Source organism: Nothoprocta perdicaria, unplaced genomic scaffold, assembly GCF_003342845.1.
Source record: "Nothoprocta perdicaria isolate Ctin4 unplaced genomic scaffold, notPer1 scaffold_34, whole genome shotgun sequence".
Taxonomy (NCBI): Eukaryota; Metazoa; Chordata; class Aves; order Tinamiformes; family Tinamidae; genus Nothoprocta; species Nothoprocta perdicaria.
The window spans coordinates 1,158,522-1,186,066 of NW_020455577.1; the positions used below are offsets into that span (position 1 = coordinate 1,158,522).

General features: G+C 50.0%; 1 protein-coding gene across 1 annotated transcript in view; it reads left to right on the top strand.

Annotated features, from left to right (window-relative positions):
- MTA1 (metastasis associated 1) overlaps positions 1-23,425 on the top strand; it is a 55,324-nt gene extending 31,899 nt beyond the window's left edge. The window contains exons 12-21 of the mRNA XM_026043763.1: positions 1,840-1,955; positions 2,782-2,933; positions 4,290-4,479; positions 4,872-4,961; positions 5,654-5,806; positions 6,264-6,299; positions 12,686-12,697; positions 16,695-16,726; positions 19,354-19,505; positions 23,104-23,425. Of these exons, the coding sequence (XP_025899548.1) occupies positions 1,840-1,955; positions 2,782-2,933; positions 4,290-4,479; positions 4,872-4,961; positions 5,654-5,806; positions 6,264-6,299; positions 12,686-12,697; positions 16,695-16,726; positions 19,354-19,505; positions 23,104-23,242 (1,072 nt within the window). The 3' untranslated portion in view covers positions 23,243-23,425. The remainder of the gene's footprint in view (positions 1-1,839; positions 1,956-2,781; positions 2,934-4,289; positions 4,480-4,871; positions 4,962-5,653; positions 5,807-6,263; positions 6,300-12,685; positions 12,698-16,694; positions 16,727-19,353; positions 19,506-23,103) is intronic.
- Positions 23,426-27,545: the final 4,120 nt, after the last annotated feature.

Consider the following 27,545-nt stretch of genomic DNA (forward strand, 5'->3'; position numbering starts at 1 on the left):
CCTAGGGAGCCTCTCTGTGTTGCATTGAATGGGCTTTGCTGCTGGTTTTTAGCTGATAAATCAATATATAGACAAGCAGCAACGTGGCTGAGGGCAACCTGTAGGACCTGGGGTGGGACATTAGGCTTCTGCCCTCGGTCCGCTGAGTGCCTGTAGTGGTGTGCATCCCTGAGGGGAGCCTGCTCTGGAGAATTGTGATAACGTGCGCCCGTGGAGATGGCAGGAACCCCTGGCAAAGATTGTCTTCCTCGAGCTGCTCAGCGACATCCCGAGAAGGAAGTGCTGGGTGGGAGGAAGCCAGCGGGAAGGCGCCCGCTTGGGCTTTCCCGGTCTTGTGCCTGCGCACCTCGTGCCTTCCGGGGCATCAGCCCCTCACACCGTCCCACCAGTAACCCTGACACGCTCTAGTCCCTGGAGGAGCCAGGCAGGTTAATAAGCAGAATGAGAACACCTAATCAGGCTCGCTGATCTAAGTGCCCCTGCTCTTTGCTCTGCTTTTTGGGGGTCTGCTCAGTGTACTGAAGGAGCAAACTCATTTTATTACACTCACAAACCACTAAACTGTCCAAGATGTCTCTTCCACATTTTTTTTTTTTTTTTTTTATCTTTCACAGCTTTACAGGGAGGAGCGACATCTGAATGCTGTCTGAAATTGTTCTTGGAATGAGCAAATACTGTCATCTACTTGTGTGTGTGTGTGGTCTTTTTAGGCCATTTTTAGCAGAATCTGCTTTGTCTCTATAAAAATGGTGCTTTACCAAGCCCTTTATCTCCATGTCTGATCAAATGTCTTCAAATGAAGAGAAAGAGGGTCTTCTAACAGCAACCTGGAGTTTTTTATTAAAAAACTATTTTCTTGTGCATTTTCATCTCAAATTTCTTGTGCAGACTTGCCCCATCTTCCTCTGTCCCCAGAAGCCCTGTCCCTTCAGCAGTGCTTCTCTGTGCCCGCAGTTCTCTCCCATGCTGTGTTTCTTTTGTCTGTCCCACTTCTCCCCCTCAGACCTGGAATTTTCTTTGCAGAGGTCTTATACTCTTCCACTCTGCTCTTTCCCTGCCAGGAATTTGTTTGTCCTTCTCATCTCAGCTCTTGTTGTAGCTTTCTTTGTGAGTCAACATTTTAATAAGAGTATAGGGAAGAGCTGAGGTGGTTCAAATATTATTACAGCAGAGGGTACCAATGACAGCGGGTGATGGATTTCCTTCTCTGCAGATGTTAGACCTTCAGACTTTGTCCAATTGGCAAAAATCTAAGTGTTTTTCATAGAGTTGCAGATCATGATTTAAAGTCTTGTCAGAAGGCTCATATTCATTAATTACTTTTGTTTTTCTGGGTGCCTTGCAAGTCATCTGTTTGCTTTTCTCCCTTCCTTCTCCTTCCCTCTTCCCGAGAACTTGGGAGAGACGGTTGAAAAGTGTCGTCCCCCTTGCAGACCTTTGGCTAGGGAGCTGGGTGGGATGAGGTGACCCAACTCATGGGTTGAGTTGAGTCAGGTTGAGTTTGAGCTCAAACCTGACTCAGATTGAGTTGAGTCATGGTTGAGTTTGAGCTCAAACCCAAAGCTTTGAGCCTTTCAATCAAAAGTTATTGATTTCTGAGTGCTTTTGGATTCCTGAAAATGGCATCTAATATAATACGGACATCAGAAAGTGTGCTCACATAAATCAGATTCCTGGTAAGTACAGCCTCTAGTTTGGGAAGCCATAGGATGGAAGAAATTTAAATATTCCCTTTCAACCTCTACACTGTGTAAAATAAATATATTTTAAGTCACGTAGGAAATAGCATGCCTGAATTAACGTTTATCCTCCTTTTTGCTTTGTTTTTTTTTTTTTAAGTAACAAGCCAAACCCCAACCAGATCAATGTAAATAATGTCAAGCCGGGAGTGGTAAATGGTACTGGAGTGCAGGCACAGAACGCGGGAGCAGGACGGGCCTGTGAGAGCTGTTATAGTAAGTGACCTGCCAATACAGCGTTGTGCATAGCCAGGGCAAGGACTGCGCTGCAGGCAGCAAAGTCAACGCTTTCTCGTGGTGGGAGGGTGGGAGAAAAGGCTTTTTGGGGTGGGAACACAATTTCATATAGCAGCGTTTAAGTAAAGCTTTGTGGGGTTGTTGATGTTATGATGGTAAATATAATTGCAAAGTACTCGGGCAGGGGGTGGGGGAACTAGGAAAGATTCTGCATAATTGCCACTGGCTATTGATGAAACGTCTAAAATGACTGAGGTGTGAACTTGGCGGGATTTTTTTCCACAGCTCTTGTAAAATATCTGTTTGTATTTGATGTGCTGTGTCTCATTAGTATGCTGAGTTCTAATGCTCGTCCTCTTCCTTAATGGAGAGCATTTTGACACAATGGTATGTGGGATTGTGTGAGGAGTCAAGTCTAAAATTTATTTTGCTTTCCTTAGATGTAAAATTAATGTGTAGGGAGTTTCTGAAGAGAATCCCCTCCATGCTGTGGATAAATTGTGTCTATCAGTTTTGCAAAATGAAAGCTTTTAGTTTCATTGGCAACAATTTTTTGCATCCTAGTGCTTGTTTTCTACTGTTCATATTTTAAAATGTTTTTATATATGTATCTAATTTTGCTGAAATTGCAAACACATTTTACACTGGTGAGGACAAGGGAGGTCGTCATCGAGTTTTTAAAGTCTGTTTGAGCTTTGCACTGTCTTTGTGGGGGTTTTCTTTTTGTGATAGCTCTAAAGAGAATAAGCTCTGCGAAGTGATCCTGCTTAAGGATATATATAATTTTCACCTTTGTTATCTCTAGCCACACAGTCTTACCAGTGGTATTCTTGGGGTCCCCCTAACATGCAGTGTCGCCTCTGTGCATCCTGTTGGACCTACTGGAAGAAATACGGTGGCTTGAAAATGCCAACACGGTTAGATGGAGAGAGACCAGGACCAAACCGCAATAATTTGGTAGGTATCAGGCAAGCAGGCAGCTCAGTACTCTTGTCTGGGAGCTTAGGTGCTTAGGAGCACTGTCATATATTATTAATTCTTCGCTATTCTTAAAAATTTAACAAAACAAAAGGAATGACTTCAACCCTCATTGTTGTCCATGGTTTGAAATTTCATGAGCAGGTATGGATTTAGACCTGCAGGAGTCGACACCTTTGCTTGGGCTCTATATCATCTCTGGCCCAGCGCTGCCCAGGGGAGAGAAAAAATACTCTTTAGCAAACTATCCTTCACATACTTGGGATAATTAAACAAAGATGGGAAAAGCTGGAAAAACAGTCAGTGTTTCTGTTCGTGGTGATTCTGCAGTCTTGGCTGTAGGGAGACGACTGATTTTCTTTCTATTTAAAAAAAAAAAAAAATCATTATTTCCTGCAAGCTGTTCCCATCCCCAGAGTACATTCAAAATTAGGTATCTCAAATAGATAGCAGCTTTGAGAAATCCCTTATCTTGTTTCTCTACCTTATCTATTTTTTAAATTAATCCCTCCCTTTTGTATAGGTCTTCAATAAGCATTGTATGATTTCCTCCCCTTCCCCTCCTCATTCGCCCACTTAAATTAAGCAAACTCCCTCAATTCTTCTGGATGTTGAAGCCCAGTCTTGGAGCATCATCTGTTGGGCTGCTTGGAAAGCGCAGCTGCCTTACGTGTGCTGGATAGAGCCCACTGAATTTTACTCTTAAATTCCTACTCTCCTCAGTCCCAATCCTTGCTCTCTCTCTTTCTTTCCAGGCTTCTCTTGGCCCACTGGAGCTACTTAATTGTGGAGTTAACCACCAGCTTTTATCAGCCTTATAACTCTTATTTGTTGCTTGAAAATTATGTTATGTGGCCTGAGAAGGGGAAACCTTGTTCTCCCTAAACTGAAATTTCCTCCTATTTCCCACCAACAGCTCTGTTTTGAGATCCAAAATATGACTTCACTGTCTAGTCTAGCTCCTTTTCCTGAAAAAGATACTGTTTTTGCTTTTCCTGGTAGATAAAGGGCTTTCAGTATTCTTCACTATGTGCCACGATTAGTTGTCAGCTCTATAAATGCGTTGTTCATTGAGCTCAAAGTAAGATTTAATAGGAACTTCAGTCCTGCAAGATTATTTTGAAAGAAAAGCCAAATGCTCATGGGCAAGATTTGGGGAACAGGGAAGACCTGTACCCAAAAATATTTTGATCTGTGATACTGTTAGTGTTTTTATACCTGAGAACCGGCAGTTGAAAATGATTTTATGTGAAGTTATCTCTGTTCCAGAAAGTTGCTTTTCGACAATTATTTTTGTTAGAAATTGCCTTTATTTTTCTTTCCTTCTCTAAACAGAGTCCTCACGGAGTGCCAGTGCGAAACAGTGGGAGCCCCAAGTTTGCTATGAAGACCCGACAAGCTTTTTATCTCCATACAACCAAACTGACGAGAATTGCCAGACGTTTATGTCGAGATATCCTGCGCCCTTGGCACGCCGCAAGACACCCCTATCTGCCAATTAACAGCGCGGCAATCAAAGCAGAGTGTGAGTGCTGGGGCAGCTGGGCTCCTGCTCCCAAAGCCAAGGAAAAGACGTGTCCGAGATTCCTTTCCTATGAAGCTTGAGCTCTACCTTCTGTGAACACCCTCTTTCTCAGAACTGCTGGGCCAACAATAACTAGGGAGGCTTGCAGAGTGCGCTAGCTGAGCCCAGGCTACAGCCTGTTATTTTCAAATCACACTCAAAATGCCCAAGTTGTTTGTTTTAAAGGATTGCTTGTTGGCTAAAACACCCTTCTGCTGCATTTGTGCCATATTGCCAAGACATGCTTGCAATCTGTAAATACTCCTTCTGATAGGAAAGCTCTTTCAGAAGAGATAATCGAGTCATTTACCTCCATGTCTTTACCTTCTAACTCTGTTATTTTTGTTTTACAGGCACAGCACGTTTACCGGAGGCATCGGAAAATCCGTTGCTATTAAAGCAAGTGGTTCGAAAGCCTTTGGAAGCAGTGCTCCGCTATTTAGGTATTGAAAACGAACAAACCAAGCAGAAAACCTACTCACCGAGTCTGCTGACCTTTCTTTCTTCTTTTCCATTTTTGTTTTGGATTTAGATGCTCATGTTGGATTAAAAATATATATATATTTTTATATATTATTAAATGTTATTGTGGATCTTGCTAGAGAAAATTAAGGAGTTGGAATTCCCTTGTTCCCTCCAGCAAGGGAATCCATTACCTTTTTGCCTTGATAAGAAACACTGGAGTYGATCTTATGTTTGTCTGAACACTTACTTTGATGAAATATTTTAAGATTCAGTGTATAATAAATATTACTTGCTGCTTCTCTGTTGAGTGTTTTACTTGAAACTTTGTGTTACTAATGAGATACCCCAAGAAGCCCAGAAATTACCCAAATCATCGTAGAACAGAAATCTGGAAACTAAGTATTTATTTTCCTCTTAACTCTTCTTTTAGAACAAAGATATGTTGTTATGATGTTGTTTAAAACAATATGTTGAAGTCCTCAATATATATACCTTTATATAAGTAGCAGCATTCAGTCAAAAATAGGGTCAAATTCAGAATCGAGAGTTCAAAAATAGTTTACACTTAAGGAGAGGTGAAGCATATTTGATCACTTGGAAAGCGTGCAGGTTGTTTTCAGACTTACAATTCCAGTCCATTCACTGACAAAATGCTGTTCTTTCTCAACAGAGTCTCATCCATGTCCTCCGAAACCAGATCCTGCAAAGAGTTTGTCCAGTTCACTCAACAACCTGACGCCTGCTAAGTTTACACCTGTCATTAATAATGGGTCCCCGACTATCCTGGGAAAAAGAAGTTACGAACAACACAATGGAATGGATGGTATATATTTTTTTCTGCAAAATGTATATTGTCTATATAGGCTTTCCTGTGTTTTTTTAGTATAGGAGGTTGTTTGAAAGTTCTTGACTTGAAACAGTGAGTGTGGGTGGGGAGGGAGAGGCAATCTCTGTCCTCCCAGGAGTGAACACGAGCTAAATTCCTCTACAGACTTCCTTGGAGGAAAACCACATTCTGTCCTGCTGTGTCTTATTCTTGCACCTTTATGCTGTCATAGTGGAGTTAAACCAGTGATTTTTTTTTGATACAGCTGAACAGAATCTTCCTCATTTTATTTATTTTTTTCACCTTTAGCTTTAACTACACGTGGCTTGTCTGGGATACAGTTATGAACGTTTGATACTGTTTGTGTTGTAACATTAAGAACTTTTTAAAACTGCTGCTGTTCAGGCTGCTGATGTGATGTTTTTCTCTTTTCTGTTCACTTGTGCTCTGTCAGGCAACATGAAGAAGCGCCTGTTGATGCCTAGCAGGGGTAAGACCTTGAAGCTGTGCTCAGCTTATGCTAGGAGAGTGATTATTTTATTTTATTTTTTTTCCCCTAGTTTCATCTGCTGGCTTGTCTGTGCTTTGTGGCTAATGACTCTGTGTGCTCATTCTGTGTTGATGTCTGCGTGTTCTTTGGGCACCCATTCCACCTGTGGTTATGCTGATCACCTTCCAGGCTTTTCATGTGCGGACACGTCGGGCCTTACTGCAAAGAAGGGAGAATTGGGTGTTGATTGCTAAATTCTCATGTTGACGCAGCAGTTTTCTAKCGGTTTTGCAAAGCTACTGAAACCTGAGATGGTGGGTTTGAACCTAGATGTTGTTTCACTGCTTAACTTAAAAAAGAAATGCAAAAACAAACAAACAAAAAAAAAGAAAAAAGAAAAAGCAGAGTAACAGAGTCTTCTATGTCCTGAACAAATATAAATTTACAAAATTTGACCAAAAGAATTAGGAGACAATATTCAGGTCAAGTCTCAGGTTCAAGCCTCTGTATTTTCTGTCGGGTCAGATCTTAAAATCTGGGACTATCTGCACTTCTTCTACCCGCAGTAGGAATCAGTAGCTTTAAACTTCCATAGGTAACAAAAAATTTTGTCCAAAGAGTAGTCCTGGGCAATTTTGATTTGGGACGATGCAGAAAACCAGTATCCCTCAGACATGCATGCGATGTTGCTTTGCCAAATGCAGCAGAACAGCCCGTTTGTATAGGTAGCATATATAGCTAGCATATAAAAATGTCAATATGAGAGGCARTAACTTAGGTTTATGTATTAACATGAAATGGCACACGCTGCATGCCCTGGTGTGTCCAGCTTTGTGTTAACAGCTGAGGCAGTGGCTGGCTCTAGCTCTGTTGACATGCATGCATATACACACGCGTGCAGAGCGTGCAGTAAAGGTGAGGACAGCTCTTGCTCTCCTGGCAATAAATACTTGGATATTGTGCTGCTGGGTTTTTCATGTCACCTTTTAACTTTTCTTATTTGGGGGAAAAAATAACCAGAGGCTGCTCAGGAAATGCAGTTTTCTGCAGTGTATGTGAAGCTGTGCAGGGCCAGGCTCTCCCTGGTTGCCTGCTGCTTATCTCCAGTCTGCTCTTAACCAGCCACGGAAATGCTTGGAGCGTTATCTGGTTCTGGTACCTGCTGGTAGCTCCACGTGCTTCAGTGTCAAACGCATTTGCCTCCTTGGGCATTGGTTATTCCTGTGAGTTTTTGGWGGAACAGGGTTCAAAGAACCTGGATCGTGATGTGCTGGGTGTGAGGAAAGCCATGGTGGATGGAGTCTCACAGACTTAGCAACTCAGGGGGCTGCTGGTGGGAAAAGGGAGGAGGAGGAGGCGAGTTAGAGCAGAGTAAAAGGGATGAAATGAACCCATATATCCAAAGTGACTGGTTGGGGATTGTACCAGTCCTAAAATTACAGGAGAAAGATGAGTGGGAGTGAAATTCGCCCAAGAAAATCGAATTCTTCTTTACAAACACAGGTGCATATACAGAGCTACTGTACATACTACTAGGAAGGATTTTTTTTCCCTTTGCTACTGTATCCTAGTGGTGTCCCAGCAGGGTTGGACCCTTGCGCTGCACTTTGCACTGAGAAGGGAAGCTCATGTCAGAAATGCTCTGCTGTGGCAGAGCAGGACTCAAATTCTCTCTGCACAAATCCAGGTCCCCATGAGAGGCTCTTTATCCACCTGCAGTGAAATAGTCTTCAGCAATGTGTTTACTTACAGGTGTTTTCAATTAGTTTAGAGGATGTCGATCCCTGTTTTTACGCAGACCTTGGTGTCCAGCTCTCTAAGGCATTTAAACTTCACACTACCCRCCTTGGTGGGTATTAGGCTCTCCAGTATTGCAAAAATTTTCAGGCACCGCTGTTGGAAGGGTTTCATCTGAGATTTTTCCAGTCCTTGGTAGTTAGGAATTAAACTCAGCCCTCAGAAAAGTGAATTCATGAAATAAATGCCTTGAATTTCCTTGGATGGAGTGGAAATACAGTTTGTAAATGGAATGATTAGTCTTGCCAAAATAATACCTAAGGGTGGAGGGGATGGAGAAAGCAGAGCTGCTGGGCTGAGTGCACGTGTGGGGTGGTCAGCTTGAACTTTCTGTGGAGAGAGGGAGTAATGGGARCAGAGGGAAGACAAAGGAAAAGGGCAATCTTGGTGGTGAAAGGCCAGGAAGAAAGAGGAAAGGCTGTTGCTGCAGCCTGAGCTAGCGAAACTAACTATGGAAAGGTTGGACACTGCTGCACTTGGGATTCCTTTCGAATTTTGCTTTGGAATTTGGTTTGCTTTTCTCTCTCACTGCTGTAGCTCTCAAACACTTCTTTTTCTGAATCATCTGTTTGTGTAACCCCAGAGAGATGAATTTTTGTCAGGCTCTGAATATGATTTGTCCGGCCAGACACGGTGAGTTTAGACTTACACTTGAGTCCTAAGAATAGGAAAACGTATTTCWTTCCATCTCCCCTCCCCAGTCCCCAGCACACAAAAGGTGCCATATTCTCTTCTGCATTTTTGTTTGTAATTACCTCTTGTTTAAATCTTCTTGAAGGCCTCGTTAGGCATGCAGTGACCTTCCTAACTCCTCAGCTTCGGACCAGCATGGAAAATTTCCTGCAGGTTACTGGTTTTGGAACGTTAAAAGTACATGGAGTCTCAGAAGCTGTAAATGCAGCGGGCTGTTAAATATTTATTAGTCTAGTCCTTTTTTTTCCCCTCTTTTTTTTTTTTTTTTTCCTTTTCATTAATGTTCTGGAGCCTGCCTGACAATACTCAGCGGAGAGGATGTTTTATGTTCTGGACCCTGGTTACTTTTGTCCACGCAGTTATCCCACGTGGGGTCTATGTGATACTCATTTTGTGCAGATTCCTGGGGGTGGGTGGAGGGAGGGAGGGAGCACTGTTGGACTTTGTTCTCTCTTGCACCACGTTAGCTTTCATCTGATTGAATTTGTTTTTCAGGGTCATCAGATGCACTATAAAAATTGGCGGAAAGAAAGAGAGCGTGAATGAGTAGCTGGAATAAAAGGAAGGCTTTTCCCAGCAGCAGACTTAAGGCTAAAATAAAGCGGTGCTGGAACATGCTCCAAGTAATATGTTGGAAAATTAGGGAGGTTTCACAGAAGAGCTATGAAAATGGGGAAGGGACTGGAAAGCACACCTTATAATGGAAAATGGTTTATATCAAAGAGGAAATTGGAGATGTTTGTCACTACTGACAGGAGCAGCAGCAGTGTGATAATAAAGGGCTTTTTAGCCCAGCCAGGAGTGGAATAATAAGCAGTCGTGGCCAGAAGGTGCAGGAGAAAAACTTAGACTAGAAAAAAGCTGCACATTTTTGAATGAGGTTAATTAACTGTTGAAATACCTTGCAGCCACTGCGGGGAATTTGTGAAGCAAAATGGAATGATGATCTCATGTAATGTGTGCTGGGTCAGTGTTCCTCACCTCCTCCTGAGGAAATATGAATGAGCTCCTGGACCTGGAGGCATTAAAGCTACATCAGCCTGGCGTGGCATTAAATTGAATTATCAGGAGATCAGTGGGAAAGTGGAAACTCTTGATCAAGACAGCTGTTGAGGTGGGACTACAGGGAAACCCTTCAGCATTGGCTACATAAGAAGCCAGACTTCATTCCAAGCTCTCTCCTGATTTCCTAGACCTATTACATTAATTGATTTTGATTCTCGGTTGCATTAACTGATTTTGATTCTTCCTTTATCAGCAGTAGCACTGGCTGCTTTCCTAGGGTCAAGGATAACCATCCAGTGGAAGTTTGTCCATCTGGGAATGAGTTAAACCAAAAGGGGATGCTTTTAGGACATGATTTGGACCTGTTTTCTCTAGAACTGGTTGTATCTGGTTGGATCAGCAACATCAGTAGATGCAGGGTGATGGATCAGGTGGTTGATASCTTCTCTGTGTTTGTATCAGGCCTGGGATTCCTGTGTGTGAGAGGAACTTGTAAAAGGGTGTCTGGGCAGGATCAAGTGATMTGGAAGAGCAGGAGCACATCTGATTCTGAAGCAATGGCAAAACATAAAATTGAGAACAACTAATCAAAAGAGATCCCTGAATGGGCTGCTGTAGGAGGCAGTGGCCAGTGAGCCTGAGATTTTCCAGTCTTTTTAGAGGTAATGAGAACAGCTGGCAGCTCAGGAGGGCATAAAAGCTGCAAGGGTGACCAGCAGGGACATCCTTTCACCCAAAAAGCCTACAAAACCTGAGGAGAGACGTGCAACAACAAGGTGAGCATATACTGAGCAAGCCAGTGAGCTCAGTTAGTGGACAGTGGTCCTCCAGCACCTTCCCCTTGCTCTTTGGAGGGGCCCTGTGCCCATGCAGTGGCAGCAGGCTGCACGTGGCCAGAGGTGCCAGCCTCGTGCAGCCTGCTGCTGTGCAGAGCCCCCCGTGCAGCCGTGTTGCACAGGCTGTGAAGGGAGACAGGGCCTTGGGAAGGAGCCTGCAAGGTGGGAGAGCTCCATGTGCGTCGGGCAGGTGGCAGAGCATTGGGAAGCTTATTGGATAAAAGTAAATGGATAAAAAAGTATTATTTATCCAAGTCTATAAAAAAGCCATACAGAGGAGTGCTTGAAATGGGGAGACAGGTTTTTAGTGGTGTGTTTTTTTACTTTGTTAGTGTTTTCTTTCCTTTAAAAACAATCCAGCAAAGGCAGCCTGCAGCACTGCCTTTCCCATGCTYACGAGCTGACCCCAGATGGGAAGATCGGCGTGTGCTCCATCTGCTTTCAGGCCCAGGTCAAGGCACAGCAAAGCAGTGCTGTGAAGCCCAGAGGAACTCGGGTTCCCTTTGGTGAGAAATAAAGCCAACACCGCGTAGAACATYGCGTCATCCTGTTTTAGGGCAAGCTTCTCAAGCAGCATGATTGCTTATCAGTTCTCGTCCCTTAGGTACTGGAAGAAAAGAGCCTCTGTTCGATTTTACTGGCATGGGATGAAGTGAAATATCCAGYGCAGAGTGGGCAGGCAGATGCAGCCCTGTGTGCGTGGAAGAGCTGAGAGCTGCTGCAGGGAGTGCCTGGCTGGCTGGGGCAGCTGAGCAGGGGGGGAACTCCTGGTTTTGTGACAAAAAGAGAGGAGCAGGGAGGGAAAGAAGTGTGTGGATTCCCTGTGCTGCTTAAACTCTCTTTAAAAATAGAGAAAAAATAGCTTTATTGCTGCTGCAGATGATCAATGTCACTTAGAAATCAGCTATGCAAAATGTTTTTGTTAGATTTGAAGTATTGCACACCTCTCTTGAAAGCTTTTTCCCTCCGAAACTCTTCTTAGTTTAAATCTGTACATTTAGGTTTTCCCACCAAGCTTCATTTGCTATTCTATTTCTTTAAAAGTGTTTAATTATTGGGTTTGTGTAGAAGACGACTCCACAGCAAYGGCAGATTTTCATAGACCAGATTTTTGAAAGGCTGCTGTGCCCAAAGCAAAGTTGCTCTGAGGATTGGTCTCCACCAGGGCTGTGTGGTGACATAASGAGGGAGAAAGCCTCGGTGGCAGCCTGTGCACATGCCCACACTCATTCCTAGRTGTGCTCTTAACACGAGTACTGCAGTCCCACAGCTTCCTTGTGCGGGATTACATGCCGAAGGGGAGATCGTTTCTTGAAAATGCACATCCCAAATTCTGGAGCATAAATGGCCTTGACACATGATGCACATAGGTAGGTGGGACGTGCCCAGGGCCAAGCCCTGCACGTGATCTGCTCATGTCCTGCTCCTGTAGTTCAGAGCAACAGATTAACCAGGGAGTTGAGGTATGGGGTCTGTGGATGAAGGTGAGCAGAGGTGATGGACTGTACCCTGAGGTGGATGGTAATTCTTCAGGCTGGACATGTAGACCTAGGGCAGCCACTGCRTTCTTGACTCGTTGCAGTTGGGTGTTTCAAGCATGAGCATGGGTTGATTGAATTGAATTGAATTGAAGCTCTCTGGGCACACGGCCCTGCTTTGCTCCCCTCATCTGGGAGGCCTTGCAAAGCCAAGGGATGTTATCGGGTAGACTGAGCAGTTCAGGGGCTGCTGTCCAGATCCAACAAAGCGAATGTGGGAGAGTTATTGGAAGGAGGTGGTAAAGAACCACTGCTTGCTCGTACAGATTGCAAACTCTTCTCAGTGGAATCTCATATTTGGAGAGTTACTGTTTGTTTAATGTTGTTTCTTCATCCAACAGAAATGTAATCACCCTGTGTTTCATTGCAACCAAAACAGTCTGTGTTTCTGTGTATGTTGCATGAGGCCGGGCTACTGTATTCTGAACTATGTTAACCTTTCCTGTTTTCTTTTTTTCTTTTTCTTAAAAAAAAAAAAACTTATTATTTTTTCCTTTTCCTTTGCCAATCTTGGTAGGAACTTACTTAGGTAAGTAAATTGCAATTTTAACATTGTCTTTACGTGCAACACCATTTAAGAACCTGCTGGGTGGGGTTTGGCGCAGTTGGTGCTCTGCTCTGCCCATTGCCCTTGCATTCGTGACAGTTTGTGCTCTGCTCCGTGGCTGCCAGAAGGTGGATGCTCAGCCTGCTTGCAGCTCTAACACCCTCTGGCAGTCTTAAGGAGGAGAGAGGTACTAAAGGCTTCCTRCAAGCTTGCACAAAGTGTCTATGTGTGTGTGTATCTGTCAACACCCACCGCTGACTTGAAGTGATCCAGTAGTTGGAGATGAAATCCTGGTTCATCAGGGCTTGTCCGTGCATGTGTTGGTTTTTCTCGAGCTGGCTCAGAATGCGGTGCTGTTGATRCTGTTGTTAGGGCTGGGAAAGGTGGACTCCCACAAGGAGGATTTCTTTTGGAAAGGGGAAATGTAGATAAGGAGTGTGTGGCTTTTGAAATCATAGCCATGTGGTTTAGGGCTGCTAATATAAAAAACCTGCTTGTGAGAGTATTTGCTGGATTTTGCTTGTCACGATTGAAGATGTGCTCATGAATGTTGCTGAGTACTGCGTGTTCTGCAATGTACTTCTCTTTGGCAAAGAGAAGTAAAAGCAAAACAGCCTTTGTGGCTAACTGCTTGTTGTCCTGACTGATAAATAAGATGAATTACATTCATATGAGATGAAGGAGCTGTGTTTTTGTGCACAGGGGATATGTCAGCGGTTGGGCTAAATCAGACAGCTCCAGGATACGCTCGGAGGCTGGGGGCTGAGCGGCTGCTCCTCCTTGGTGCTGGGGCCAGCTCTGGCCGGCCTTCTCGTGCCAAACTGCGACCCGTGCTGTGGGTGCCGAGGCTCRCGAGGCCGTCGGTGTGCTCGGTGCCCAGGGAGGGCAGTGGCAGTGCCTGGTGCTGCCTGTGCAGCCTCTGGCTGCGCGCTGGAGTCGCCTCCGCAGCCCTGCCCGCGCTCCGGGCTCCTTGGCTGGGATGGGGCTGCCCGCTTGGGCTCTCCTGCCCTGGCCGTGGCGGCTGCGTGTGGACGAGGGAGGCTGCTCTCGCGCCGTGGGAGTGTTGGGTGGTACCTGGGAGCTGGCCCTCGCTTTTCAGATACATCTGAGAGGGCTGCGTCCAGGTGGCAGGACACCGTTACCTGCAACGAAACAGGCTGGTTAGTGGGGAAGCTGCCCAGTTCTCCCCCTGCCCCGTCCTAAGAATACTAAACACCCCTGCAAAATAACTGCAGCAACAGCCTGGCACTTGGTGTTAGTGATGGGCTCCCACGACAGGTTTCTTCAGGTGAAAGGATATTCCTGAGGGCCATTAAGCCCCAGTGACCTCCCATGAGCTAAGATCTCATGCRTGGTTGTGCTTAGGCTTGAGCAAGTCCTGGGGTCTTGGTCAAGTCAAGGCAAGTTGGGAGGGTCTCACATAGCATCTCTGATGTGATGAGTTGTTTTATTGCTGTTTCAGTGAGAAGGGAGAATCCTCTGTGGGGAAGGAGATCCAAACTTATCGTCACATGTACATTTGATTTGCCTTGTCTTCCTTTTATCATCTGGAACGTCCTCTTTATTTAAATGTGTAGGGGAAATTTTGGCAGGAGGGACTGAAAGGTAGCAGATGTTCTAGGACCTTGTTTTTTTTCTATCCTGACTCTAATCCTCAATTTGCAGAAAATATTTCAATTTCTTGGCTGCAAAAGATGAGGAAAATCTGGTTGGAGTCAGTGGAGACTGTTCCTCCTTGTGGTTTTAAGGGTTTGCTCAGGCATGGAAACACAGCCCTTTTCAAACAGTTGGACCTGGGACATCATTGGAAAGAATATCTGCACTTTCGGGCCCAGTCCCTCGCTTGCAGAATGGATGCATCCCAAGGGCTTGGCAGCGAGTCTGGAATGGGTTATGGATGGTCATGCTGCCCCTCTGCTTCTCCTAGGTAGCTCCTGCTGGTGAAAAAGTGTCCATTTAATAACACTGCTTCAGTTGTAATTCGGTGCCATGATTCTTGCTGCAAAGTRGATGTATCTTTCAAGTGTCCTTTTCTGTATTTACTCTGATACTCCAGTTATCAAAGCGTGACTAARGGAAAACTCTCAGGCATTTAAGGATTAATTTGCTAATCAATACCTTATTGGCAAGGATAAGAACTGTGTKGAAAACGCTGACTTTTTGTGCCCTATTTTATTGCAGCTAAAACTGACCTGGGTGGCTTTATCCTAGAAATAACAGGTTTTTGGTGCAATGTGCCCAACAAGCCTTCTCAGCATGGAAGATCTGGGATTAATCCTGGCACACAGGACCAGGGCTGCCTGCTCCGGCGCAGCAATAATCTGGTGCAGCAGCAGCCACATATCAGCTGCTCCCCTAGGCTTGGCTTGCCTGGCATCAGGCGCGCTCTTAGTGTAAGAAAAGAGCTAATCCTGAGTGTGATTAAAATAAAACAGCTGGYTTCTCCCCAGGAACCAGCACCACTTGATTTACGTTTCCGAGAGCTCCTGTGAATGAGGAAAATGTTATGGCCCTGGTCTGGAAGGGGGAAGAAAAGTGCTGGRGCTCGGCCCTTGGAGCCCGCAGGCTGAGGTTGCGCCCTGCTGCCTGGGCTGCTCCGAGCGCTGCKGAGCTCTCTGGCCATCCCTCCCGAACGGCTGTTTGCAGCTGGCCTGGGAATGTCACTGCTGCTCCTATGGAGAAAGGAAGAATTACGCGGAGCTTCCACTGCCTTCGTCAGCGCCCGGGGTGGTTGCCCTGCCTTGTGCATCTGTTCCGTTCTGCAGATTTGAGGCAAAGCTTTTGGCAGCTCTTCCTTCGTCTGAGTGGATGCCTAGGCACCAAAACACTGAAAAAAAAAAAAAAAAAAAAAAAAAAAAAGAGTGAAATTGTGTCTATTTGAAGTAGCTAACAACCATCTCCCTCCCAAAATGGAAAATAAGGTTTATACCGGTGGTTTTCATGTGGCATCGTGCTGCTGGGTGCTCACAGGTCGTCGCCCATTGTCCCTTCCTGCCGAGGAGGGTTGCACGGGACGTGCTGGAGCGCGGCCACGAGGGTGAAAGTCACTTTGGGCCGGGCTCGTGGAGAGCTTTGCCCTCTCGGCGCAGCCCAGCTGGCCGCACGGTGGGAATCTGCCCGTGCAGATGCTGAGAGATGGAGTTTGGGAATGTGGAAGCGGGATGAAGAGCGGCAGCCACTTCTGCAGGCAGGGACAGCGATTCCTGGCGCCCGGCGACCTGTTTGCTCGGCTGTGCTGAACTCAGCCTGGGCCAGAAAGGGCCGAAAGGTGGTTCGGCACCTGGGTTTGGAGGAGAGATATTTCTAGGAGCTTATATCCTGGAAAACCAAGACGTGTGTGTGTCCTCTGAAGTCTCGTGTGTATAAGATGCCCCAGTGCACTTGCTGCTGCTCTGGTGGGCACTGCGTGGGCGCCTGGAACGGGGGTTCTGGCCGCGGGGAGCAGCAGCAGGCGCTGGCGCGGGCGGACGAGAGCCTCGTGCCAGGCCTGGCCCTGGCATCGCCGCTGCCTCCTCGTGGGCAGCAGCATCAGCAGGGGTGAGGGGAAACGGGGGTGCGTCTTCTGTGTTCACAGCGTGATTCTGCTTTCCTCCTCTTCTTGATTTCAGTAAGTTCTTCAAAACAAACTTCTAAAAAAMCCATTTTTTTCAAGCAATTGAGGAAAATCTTAGATACAGAGGGAAGTGTATTTTTCAAGTTTATACTTTGAAGGAATATATGAATGAATGGAGCAAAGAATGAGCGAATGGAGTTTTTTTTTTCAATTTGCAGGCCCTCCTCTTCAAAATATGTTGTCACAGAAGCTATTTTCGTAGTTACTCTTCGAGGAGGGAAGAACTTAGCTTTGTAGAAAACTTCTGTCTCAGCAAAGCAACCCAGTTGCAAACGTAGCTGCGTGTGTTCTGATTTTTGTACTTTTTTTTTTCTGTCTTGGCAAAGCAATGGTCTTACCAGCTCTATTCTCTTTCCTGTTTGTTAGGTCTGCCTAACCACGGACAAACCAGACAAATGGTAAGAGAATGTTTGTTTAACCAAAACGAGGAGAAACGAAAGCAGCGTTATTAACCCTCTCTAGATAGAAACCCCCTTTAAACCCCAGTATTTCACCTCTGTCTTTGCTGTTTACAGCCGCTCATATTTCCAGATTCTCATTGGGAAAACATTTGAAATCCTTGGAATACCGGTGGAAAGTCCAGCAGTGCAAACAAGTTTTGGCCTTTGAATCGATAAGCGATTGCAATTCTGTTGTGAATGGAACACGTTGCTCCCGCTCATACAGAAAGTGAGCGGCTGTTTGTAGCAAAGGCCTGGGATGTGTTTGTAGGTGGAATGTGTTTTGCCGAGGGAGGAAGGCTGGACTCATGGAAGGGTTTGTTTGGCAAACGGTTCCTTTATTTTCTGTTTGTTTGTTACGGAGGAAGCCGGTGTGCAAGTTGTCTGAGAATGCCTGTTTTGTTTCTGTTTTCCGAGTGAAAAAAAATGATCCCTGGCCTTTCATCCAGTATGCTGAGAGTTTTACCAAAGGACAGAAGCAAATAGCCAGTCTGACGGATGCTTCTCTGGCAAAAGGCTTCCTCGGGAAGCCCCCGTGCGCGCGCAGGGGCCAGAGCAGCACCTCTGCAGCTGTGCCTCCCCTCGCCGATGCCTCCGTGGTGCCCTCACATGACGTCTCCTCGCGCATGGGAGAGAGCTTCAAGCTTCACTGTTTGCCCCGGAGCATCTCCTCTTGGTGTTGGTAGTGGGGTTTGCCTCCAGGGCGCCCTGTCACCCTGCTCCGGGGGCCTTGGGGTCGCTCTGACACGGGTAAATCCGCAGCAGGTCCGAGTGGTGGCTCCCGAGCGATGAGCCCAAGTGCCCTTAAATCTATAAGTGCTCTGGGGCAGTGCGTAAATCCCGGGCGTAGGGTAGAGCTGGAGCTGGTTAGTCTGCCTGTGATAACGAAACCCTCCTCTGCTCTTCATGGAGCAGCAGGTGGGAAGCTGCAAGCCCTTTTTCTCCTGGAATTCGGTTTCCTTCAGCCCCTGAGACTGGCTACTTGTTTGTGTCTCTGTATAAATGACTCAGGGCACACACCTCGCTTGGATTCTGGTGGCGTGGTGGGGTGTTGCACTGAGCTGAGAATTAAAGGTCCACGTTTCAGGCTGTGCCACTGGCAACACGTGGCTCTGTGCAGGTAGAGAACAGGCAAGCTCCAAAGCACGTGGGGTACCTTTATATATTTCCAAAAGCTTCCTTTGGAGCTGTTCTCTATATGCAGAAAGGGAAGAAAATACCCTTCTCAAGGCTAAAGAGAAGGATTTTCCTGAATACAACTGGAAGAGGAGAAAAAAAGCCAAACCTTTTATTCTAAGCCTTGTTCCTGATAAATCTCAAACGTGAAAGCTATTCTTGAAGTATTTCAGTGTTCTGCCATGGTGCTGAAATTGTCTTGTATAGCACGGAGTTGGACAACTAAAATTAAAATGTCTATGGCACTGCTTKAAAGAGCTTAGGATTCTCGAAGGTGGGCTTTTGTTTGCTTGGCTCTAAAACCCGTTATTTTCCTGCAAGAAGCAGGTGAGTCCAGCACAGGTGATTAAGGCTGGTCGGAAGCAAGTGATCTGTAGTTCTGCTGCACTCGGGCTTTCAAGTGCCGAGTTCCTCATGCCCTGTCTTCCTTTGGAGGTGGTTGTGCCAGGCCGGACACCCTCTTACCTGGCGCTCTGTTCCCTCTCCGGCAGCAGAACAGGAAGCCTTGGTGCATCCGGGAACACGGTCTGATCTCCGAGGATTGCTGACATACCCTAGCAGGGCGTTTTTCCCACCAGCTTTAATTTGTGCACACAAATTTTCTGATTTCCGTGGGATTTCTCAATGTGTTGATCAGCAGGAAGAGCGGCAGCAGACCTGSCCTCCAGATGATCAAGGGCAGCTGTATTTGAGCAGCTTCGCTCCCGTTGCTCCTTTGCATCTGCACCTCTCTCAGTACCAACCTGTACTTCTCCAGTTGAGTGGAAGGAGCTGTTGTGGGGCTGGAGAACCGTAGCCATGTGGATTTGCAAAGCAAGGGTATTACGTAGGGGAGATCTCTGTTGTTAAAKGCCACAAGGGCTCTATGATACAAGCTGTTGAGCTTGTAGTTCTAGGGTATTTTTTCAAAAGCATTTAATTATATCCTGTCATGAAATATTAACCCCCCTAGAACAAAAATGATGTAGGTAAGTTTGGCATCCCAGGGCAATTTTAGCCTCTGAGTTTTGTAACTCATTTGCTGCACAACTAGGTTTCTTTCCCTRAAATCAGTGGAATTGCTCTAGGTTTATGGTAGTAGCTGAAACGAAAGTCTTACACTCAACCTTTCAAGCCTGGTGTCATCTTTTAGGCACAAGCCACAGATCATTGGTGCTACCTTCCATTTACTGTCCATCCTGCTGTTGGAGCATTGCAGTCCTATATCAGAGGTGCCTCACTTCTAGTGCTTGTGGCCCGCTGCTTTTTTTGTGAATTCTGCACTTTTTTGTGAACACTGCCAGGGGGGATGTGTTGAGCAGAAACTCTCAGCATCTGATACGCAAACCTGACTCCTCCTCTCCGTTGTTTGAGTGCTTGTCACGGGCTGGTCGCAGTCCATAATTGTCCTGTTTTGTGTGTCGCGTCAGGGACCAAGCCGAAACTTGCTGCTCAATGGGAAATCATACCCAACAAAAGTCCGATTAATTCGTGGTGGATCCATGCCTCCGGTGAAAAGGAGGAGGATGAACTGGATTGATGCACCAGACGATGTTTTTTACATGGCCACTGAAGAAACCAGGTAGGAGACTGGATCTTTGCAGGGGGATGAGGGGAGATGTTCTGCTTGCTGTTTCTCCAGGGCACTGCAGCTGGTCTCGTGGTTAGCTGGGGATCTCCTTAGCAGACCTGTTGCTACAACTTGAATGCAGAACCAACATCAGGCATTCAGTCAGACCAAGACAGAGCTAATTCTGCCTGGTGTGCCTCCTCATGCACCTGCATTCCAGAGCAAGCAGATGCCTTTCCTTCTGGAACCGCTCCTGTGGGAGATGGGCAGTGAGGGGAGGAAGGCTCAAAAGGGGACTTCACCTTTCTTCAGACCCACAGATGCCTTTGGAGAGGCCCTATCTGAGTCACAGAATAGAGGCTGCCAGGCTTGGGAATACTGCCAAGGTGCAGAGCTTCCTCTGCATGGGGTTCTGCTTACTATTAAAGCCTGGCTTCATTTGTATCCAAAACTGTGTTAAAATGCAGTATTGGAAGCTGCTGCCTTACACCTGCAGACAGCCGTGCACACTCCAACCTTGTGGTGCTCCTGCGTTGTGCAAAGGAGATCAGGTTCTTTAGGCCAGAAGAAGGTTTGGGGGCTGTGTGCTCCCTCCGTGCCCTGTTCTGTGCTGAATCTGTGCATTACTTCTCAGACTGTCTCTCCCTGAACCGAGCTGAGCAATGAAATACGGTAAGTGACACAGAAGGTGTGGAGTTACTTCATTTATTTGGTGTTTCCTCCTCGCCAGAAGTGGCCACATGAAGCCCTGAAGTGTCAGTATTCCTGCTTCTGCATTGCTGCTTACACCGGTCTGCCTTGTTACTTTGCCCACAGAATAAAAATAATAAGGGAAGAAGCTTTCCATGCATGAGGAAAACACCCAAATTCCATATAGAGGCCGTGGATGACGCAGTAGAAGCTACGTGGCCCGATTCCTAAAGCAAAGCTTTTGTGGCCGTGTTCCTAGTGCTGTGTTACTGATACAGTGAGAGTATCAATATTGGGTACAGTGGGAAAGGTAGAGACCTTTCCCTGTGCTCTCTCCTCCCAAGGACTTGAAGCCTCTCTCATKGGTCACCTTGAGGAGGCTCCAAGCAAGTCCTGGGCTGCCTCTTTGCATCCATCCCTGCAAGCAGAGGAGCCTTCTCGCTTCCTTCTCTGCATCCAAAGGCTGGAGTGTCAGCTGCACTCGGTGCCCTGATGGGCCTTGAGCCAGAGGCTGCTCCGGGGCCCGAGTGCCAGTCCCGGCATCCTCAGCCTCCTTTTTGGTGTCCGGAGCGTCTCAAGTGTCGGCTGGCTRTTCTGCAGGCCCGGTGCCAAAGGGCTGCTCTGTGGCTCGGCTGAGAGTGGTGGTGGTCAGGTTACTACAGCTCATCCCTGGGGCTATCAGATAAACAGCATCGCTGATAAGAGGGGGCTCTGCAGGAAACCCCCTGGTTAGAACTGGGACGAAATGTGCAGTTCACTTCCCTGTCAGCCCGTTCCTGGGGATCCCCTAATGCTGCTGTGTTTCGTGTCTGCCTCTCTTAAAGAAGCAACATAATGACTTCTAGCCAAGTCAGCTGGGACAGCTTGGGATCCTGGAAGGCTGTAGGGAAGGGAAAAGGAAAAGCATTTAGTTCAAATGGGAGAAGTGGTCCTCAGCGTGGCCATGTGCAGTTACAGCTGCCTGGCACCTCTTTCCTAGTCTTAAAGGACGCTGCGGTCTCAGCAGTGAGGAGCGGCGCTGGAGGCCGTGTCCCCGCGAGCTCCTAAGCCCTGGTCATCCTGCACCTTCCATCTCTGTGAGGTTGCTGCAAGGAGCCGCCGGGACCTTCAGGGAGCTGCTGGAAGTGCCCAGCTGAATTCCAGCGAGGCCCAAAGAAGCTGATGGAAAGCGTAGGTGACCTCTCTGAGACTGGGCTCCTGTTGGGCTGTAGCACTGGTTTGCCTTGATGAAATGTTCTTCAGGAAAGGCGACACGCAGGGCCTTCCAAATCCGTGCTCAGAAAGGAGAGCTGAAGAAATCTCTTAGCACAAGGCCTGGACGTGTAACTCGGATGGATAAGAAGATTGTCAGATTTAAGGTCACTAATGTGATCTCTTAAGCCCCTTAGCAGTGTAACCTCCTTCGCTGGGCGCCCAGGTGATGTGTGCTGTGCTSTTTCCCTCTGCTCCTCATCTTCTCCAAGTCTCCTCACTTTCTCCCTTTCTGCCCTTCTTTCCGTGAGAAAGCAAGGAGTGGAATTCTTCTGTACCTGGAAGAGAAGTGATGAGAGGAATCATTTTCAAGGGAAACCATTTCTTTTGTCCCTGTTGCTCTCCTGTGCCAGAGAGAGATAGCRGGATCCTGTTACCAACTTCGAGCTCTGGCACATTCACCTGCCGTTTCAAACACGGGCTCGTCGGTCTCTCAGCTCACTCCTTAGAAGCTCAAAGCCCGTTTCGTAGCAGCCGAGTCTGCAAGATGCTTGTTGACACCTTTATCATCCAGCCCTCGAGACGCGCTGCAGGGTCCCGGTAGAAACGTCTGCAGGCTCCAGCTCTTGGATGTACACAGAGTCGTGCGGATTCTCCTCGAGGAAGAGTGGTGCGGATTCTCCTCGAGGATGACCCTGCCCATGGGAAGCGTCCGCTCCTGCAGCCCACGGGCAGAGGTTGCAGCGCAGCGATGGACATCAGCTCCACGGGGCCTCATGTGCTGCGCTGGCGGAGAGGACGGGGCTCCTTTGTCCCGGAGCGGCCCGGCCCGGCGCGCGCCGCAAGGAGCAGCTCGGCAGCGCGCTGAGGAGCAGCCAGGCCCGACATGCTCGGCGGCATCGGCACCGCGCGCGCCACCTCCAGCCCTTCCCCGGCCCATCTGCTGCGTTCCAGCGCCGGGAACGCGTGCCTTGTTTGGGAGCCCGGACACAATCCCGGCTTTGTGTCCGCTCCCGCGGCAGGCCCCGTGTCTCCTCCTCCAGTGCTGTTTTATGGAGGGGAGTGCAGGTGAAGAAAACACCAAGTCTGCAGCTGAGATCAGTGTTAATTTCTCACTGCTCCCAGTGAGCAGGGTAAATTTTAGGGGAAAGGGAAGAATTCCATCCAAGGCGCTGTCTTTTGAGAAGAGTTGCCCCAGCAGTGCTGGGTGACCAGAGCAGCTTAAGTGAGAMCCTGTATCTTAACTTTCCTTTCTCACTTCTGCCTGTTTTGACCCCCACACCACCCTGCAGACCTCCCAAATTTTAATGAAAAACCTAGGGAGTTAAAGGTTTTAGCTCTGAACCTGATATTTATTGATGGAAAGCAGCAAGTAATCATCCTYTCTTGACCCTTTCTGCTTTATTTTGCTAAAAATTGAAACCTCGAGTGTGTCTCCCCCCTTCATTCAAGCTGAGGAGACTGTTTGCTTTCTCCTCTCCTGGCAGCCTGTTCCTGCCTCCAGTAAGACTGGTTTTCCTTCCTCTGGCATCGGGAATTCCTAGCGAGCACGAGACAGGAACCGCTCAGGTTTCCAGGTCGGGCCAGGCAGCACGGGAGGAGGTGCAGAGYGTGGGTGCAGTCGAGGCTCTCCCCRTGGCATCAGTGCCGGGGCTCGGAGCTGCGCGGGGACCAAGTGCCGGCGCCCGCCCTCGCTCACGGGCTGCTCTCCTCTCCCCTGTGTCCGCAGGAAAATCCGCAAGCTGCTTTCCTCCTGCGAAGCCAAGCGCGCCGCCCGCCGCCCCTACAAGCCCATCGTGCTGCGGCCCGCGCCGGCCGTGCCGCTGCGGCAGCCCGTCAACGACGAGCCCATCGTCATCGAGGACTGACGGAGCCTCCCGTGGCGCGGCCGCGGCGCCCGCGGAGCCAGGGCTCGGCCGGAGGGGCCGCTTCCGAGGGACTGCTCGGCATCTTCRGAACCCTTGAAAGGAACTCGGCCCCGCTCTGAGCCTCTGACCACAGACTGCTCTCTCTTGCGCGCGCTCTCTCCTCCTCCTCTTTCTTTCTTTCCTTCTTTCTTCCTTTTTTCTTCCTTTTTTTTCCCTTTTTTTTTCTTTTTTTTGATTTTTGGTAGCCTATTTTCCCCTTTGCTTCTACCCCTTTTGTAGACAGGGGAGGGAAAGTAAGTTTAACTTATTAAGAGAATGTGGACTAGTACTTTTTAGCTTTGTTTCCTCTTCTGATGTACGAAGAGCTAGAACCCTTCATTTTGTGACCGAGCTCTCATTGCAAAGCCAATTTTACAAGGCTGCGTTGTACCTTTTTTCTTTCTTTTTTTTTTTTTTTTTAATTTTGTGGACGGTGCCATTTTTTATTTCATTTATATGGTTTCTTTTGTAGATAAATTCCCCCCCTCTCACCGCTGTTCGAGCTGACGGTCCGCGCCAGGTCCAGCCGGTTCCCTTTGGCCGTTGATTTTAATGGATTGTTTCGCGTGAGGCGGGAGCCGCCGGGGCCGAGGAAGGAGCGAGGCAGGGAGGGCAGAGCAGCGCCCAACGCGCTGCCCCGTGTGGCTCCCTTCCCGAGCCCACCCTGCAATTCCCTCGGGAGCAGCATTCCCGGWGCTCCCGGCACGTTTTTGCCTGCAGTGCTGAACCTCTTGGTGCGACGGGGTTCGGGACACGTCGCGGCCRGGGCGCAGCCTGGGTTCTCTTCAATTGCGTTCTTGTACGTTTCCCATTTTGAAGGGAATTTAAATTACACCTGGGTTTTAATTTGAACACGTTGTGTCTGGAATTAAGTGGTTTTTTTCCTCCCTTGCCATTTCTTGTTTGAGGTTTTTTGCATCTCTTGAACTTACTATGTATTTGCAAGTCTGTATAATTTCTTTTTCATATGTCTTCTCATTGCAGTGCATTTGCTCAATGCCCTGCTCTGTTCTGAAAGGATGTAAACTATCATTTGCAACTTGTGCTGATCTGTACCTGTACCTGCCTCCAGCAGACACAGCATGTAATAACCCCCAAGTCATTCCATATGTGTCAGCAGTGAGATGAGCCAAAGTTGTATTTGGGTTATCACAAGTCCAACCGTGATTCCGTGCGGCTCTGCCCCGCCGCTGCGCTGCGCAGGAAGGAATCCCCACAAAACGAGATCAATTCAGTTAACTTTACTTAATAAACCTGGAAAGTGAGCTTTTGTGAAACCGGCTGCTTTTTGTGTGTTCTGAGCGCGCGCGCGGCGCCCAGGCTGAAACCCGGAATGAGCCGCCGGCCTCCTGCTCACGGGGACCTGGGTGAAGCCTGGGGCTACGTGCAGGACACACCGATGGGGATCTGGAGGGCGGCGGGGTGAAGCCCCGGGGCGACGCGCGGCACACGCTGGGTCTGAGCGCGTCCCTTCCCCGCCGCCTCCCTCTCGGCGCCTGCTGCTTGGCGGCGGCTGCCGCTGCCTGCGCAACCCGGCAGATAATGACAGGTTCGGCCCGCATCGCTTCTCCTGTTTCCCTATCCATAATTGAAAAGYAGGCGGGGCAGCGGCGCCCGGCGGATCCGCTGCGCTCCCGGCGGAGCTGCCCCTCGGCCCCGCGCGCTGCCGGCTGCAGGAGGGGGCCGGACCTGCTGGAATCGCCGCTCGGAGCCGCTCGGCGGCCGCCTGGGGGTGCCAGCCCTGCGGCTTCCAGCCACCCGAGTGCCCTGCCCTGGCCCTGGAGGATCCCTTACACGTTTGGCCATAAGGATGCCCTTCCCAGGGTGTATCCTAGCAAGGTTTCATTCCCTCCTCTTCCACCTTGCATTTTAAGTGCATTTTTGCATCAGCTTCTCCTTAACAGCGTTGTGCGAGCTGTGCTACTGTGTGACCCAGGCACACGGCCGCCCTGCGCGCTGTGCAGCAGCCTGCATGGGCACGTACAGCCCAGAGCAGCAGCTCTGCCCCTTCAGATGCCCCTTCTGGCAGGTGGATGTCACTGGGGCGGTGCTGCCAGCTGTAAAACACCAGGGGTTTGCGCTTCCCACTGCCCAGGAAAGCTGCAGCCTGCGGCCGGGCTCGCTGCTGGGTTGGGGCCTTGGCCCACGCAGGTCCCTCTACGTGTGTCCCTGGGTGCCACGTGCCGCTGGTGGCCGCGTCGTGCAGCGAGGTGGGCGCTGTGGTCGGGCTGCAGCGCGGGGAGGAAGCCCCTCTGCTCTCCCCCTCCTCCTCCTCCTCCTCCTCCTCCGCTGGAAAAAAGTCAAGTGAGGACAGGACGAAGCGCAGCGGATTCCTGCCCCGGGCTTTGCAATTTTCTGCATTCCTGGCGCGAGCAGGACCATAAATGCAGCATCTCTGCGGCCAGGCTCTCCACCCGCATCGCGGTGGCACACGGATGCCCAGCTCCTCGTGGCACTGTCTGCACCTTCCCACCATCCGGGGAGGTGCCTGTCACACATGCTGGAGCAGGCTCAGGTGCCAGGCACTTCCCACCTCCTTTGCCACCCCTCGGGGGACTTTGTTATTTGGRGGGGTTCATGTTTTATTCCCCCGGGACACGATTGGAGCGGCCGCTCCGTGCCCTTGGCAGCGCTGTGGCGGGGGTGCCGGGCCGGGGGCGCCGCGGGCGCTATCTGCCACCCTGATAAGGGCGGCCGCGACGCTGCCTTTAAAGGGCAGGAGCGGCGCGGGGCTGTGGGGAGGCGCAGATAGCCCTGACGGCGGCATGTGCCGCCTGACGAGACGCAGCGCCCGCGGCCCCGCGCGCCTGCCCTGCGCCCGGCCGCGGTGACCCCGGCGAGCAGCGACCGCTGCGCTGCCCTGCCTCCCCTTCCCCTTCATCATTACCGGCTGTTCTCCCCCCGTCTGGCCGTGCAACGAGGCCCAACGGGCCCCGATGCCAAGACAGGGGCGCGCGCCAGGCCCGCGCGCTGGTGCTGGGCGGCCAGCGGGAGCACAGGGAGACGGGCGGGCGGCTCGGGGCCCGCGGGCATCGCTCGGCGCCGTGCGGAGCAGCAGCATCCGCCACCGTTGCCAGGGAAACCGGCGCGGGAAGGGCCGCGGGTGCCCGTGCCGGGGCCGCTGCACAGGGCAGCGCCTAAGCCGGGCGGATTAAGGCGCCAGGAGCTAAAGCCACTTTGCTCCCGAGGCAGCAGATCCGCGCGGGGCTTAGCCTGCTGCGGGCCCGGATTCACACCTCGCCGCGGATTTGCCCTAATCCCCGCGGCCGCTTCCCCCCTCCCGGGCGCTGCCCCGCGCCCGGCCGCGCGGCGCCGGCGGCCACCTGCCCCCGGGGCCACAAAGCCAGGCTTTGTCACAGCGGCAGCTGCGCGGGCGAGTGACGGGGGCGCCTGGCCCGCGGGAGCCCCCGTGTCCCGCTCCCGCCGCGCGGCTCCCCCGCGGGAGCGCGAGGCAGGAATCGCGGAACAGAGGCGCCGATGAATAATGCAGCGGCTCCGCCGGCAGATTTCCTGTTTACCCGGGAAGCGCCGGCACCGGGGCCGCGGGAAGGCGCCGCGTGGCCGGCCCCGCCGCTCGGCACACGTGCTGCGTTCGGCCTGCCCGGCTGTCGCGGCACCCCGGGGCCGCCGGAGCCTCCCAGGGCTCCCCGCGCATCCCTGGCAACAGCCGGAGGAATCAGTGACATGGACGTTTCCATGGCAACCGGGCGAAATGGAGCGCGGAAGGCGGCGAGGCGGCGCGGCGGGAAGGGCCGTGCGCGGGCTGCTCGCCCGCAGCGCTGTCCATGGCCCGGAATGGCCGCGCCGCCTCCACCTCGCACCCGGCTCTCCCCTATCCCGCCTGCCGGCCCCRCTGCCCAACCTGGGCTTCTCAGTTATCCCATCCGGAAAAAATGCGACTAAGAATACCCTGGGTGAGCCTGGCCCCCGGACAYGCTGCCCAGCCACCCTCCCCTGCGGCGGCCTGGCCTCGACGTGGGGACAATCCCTGCTCCTGCCACCCCGCTGTGCTCACAGAGCGAGCCCCGCTCCCGCCACGGCTTCCCATGCGCCCCGCATCCCCCCGGGAGTAGCGTGGCTCTCTGGCACCCGGAGCTTCTCGGAGAGACGGGCTCCAGAGTCACCCATGGGACCCCACAGCCTTTCATGGGGCCAGCTCCCCTGGGCGCGGGGAGCAGCGCTCCGTGCCCGCACCCCAGCAGCAGCAGGCGCGGGGAGCAGCGCTCCGTGCCCGCACCCCAGCAGCACCAGGCGCGGGGAGCAG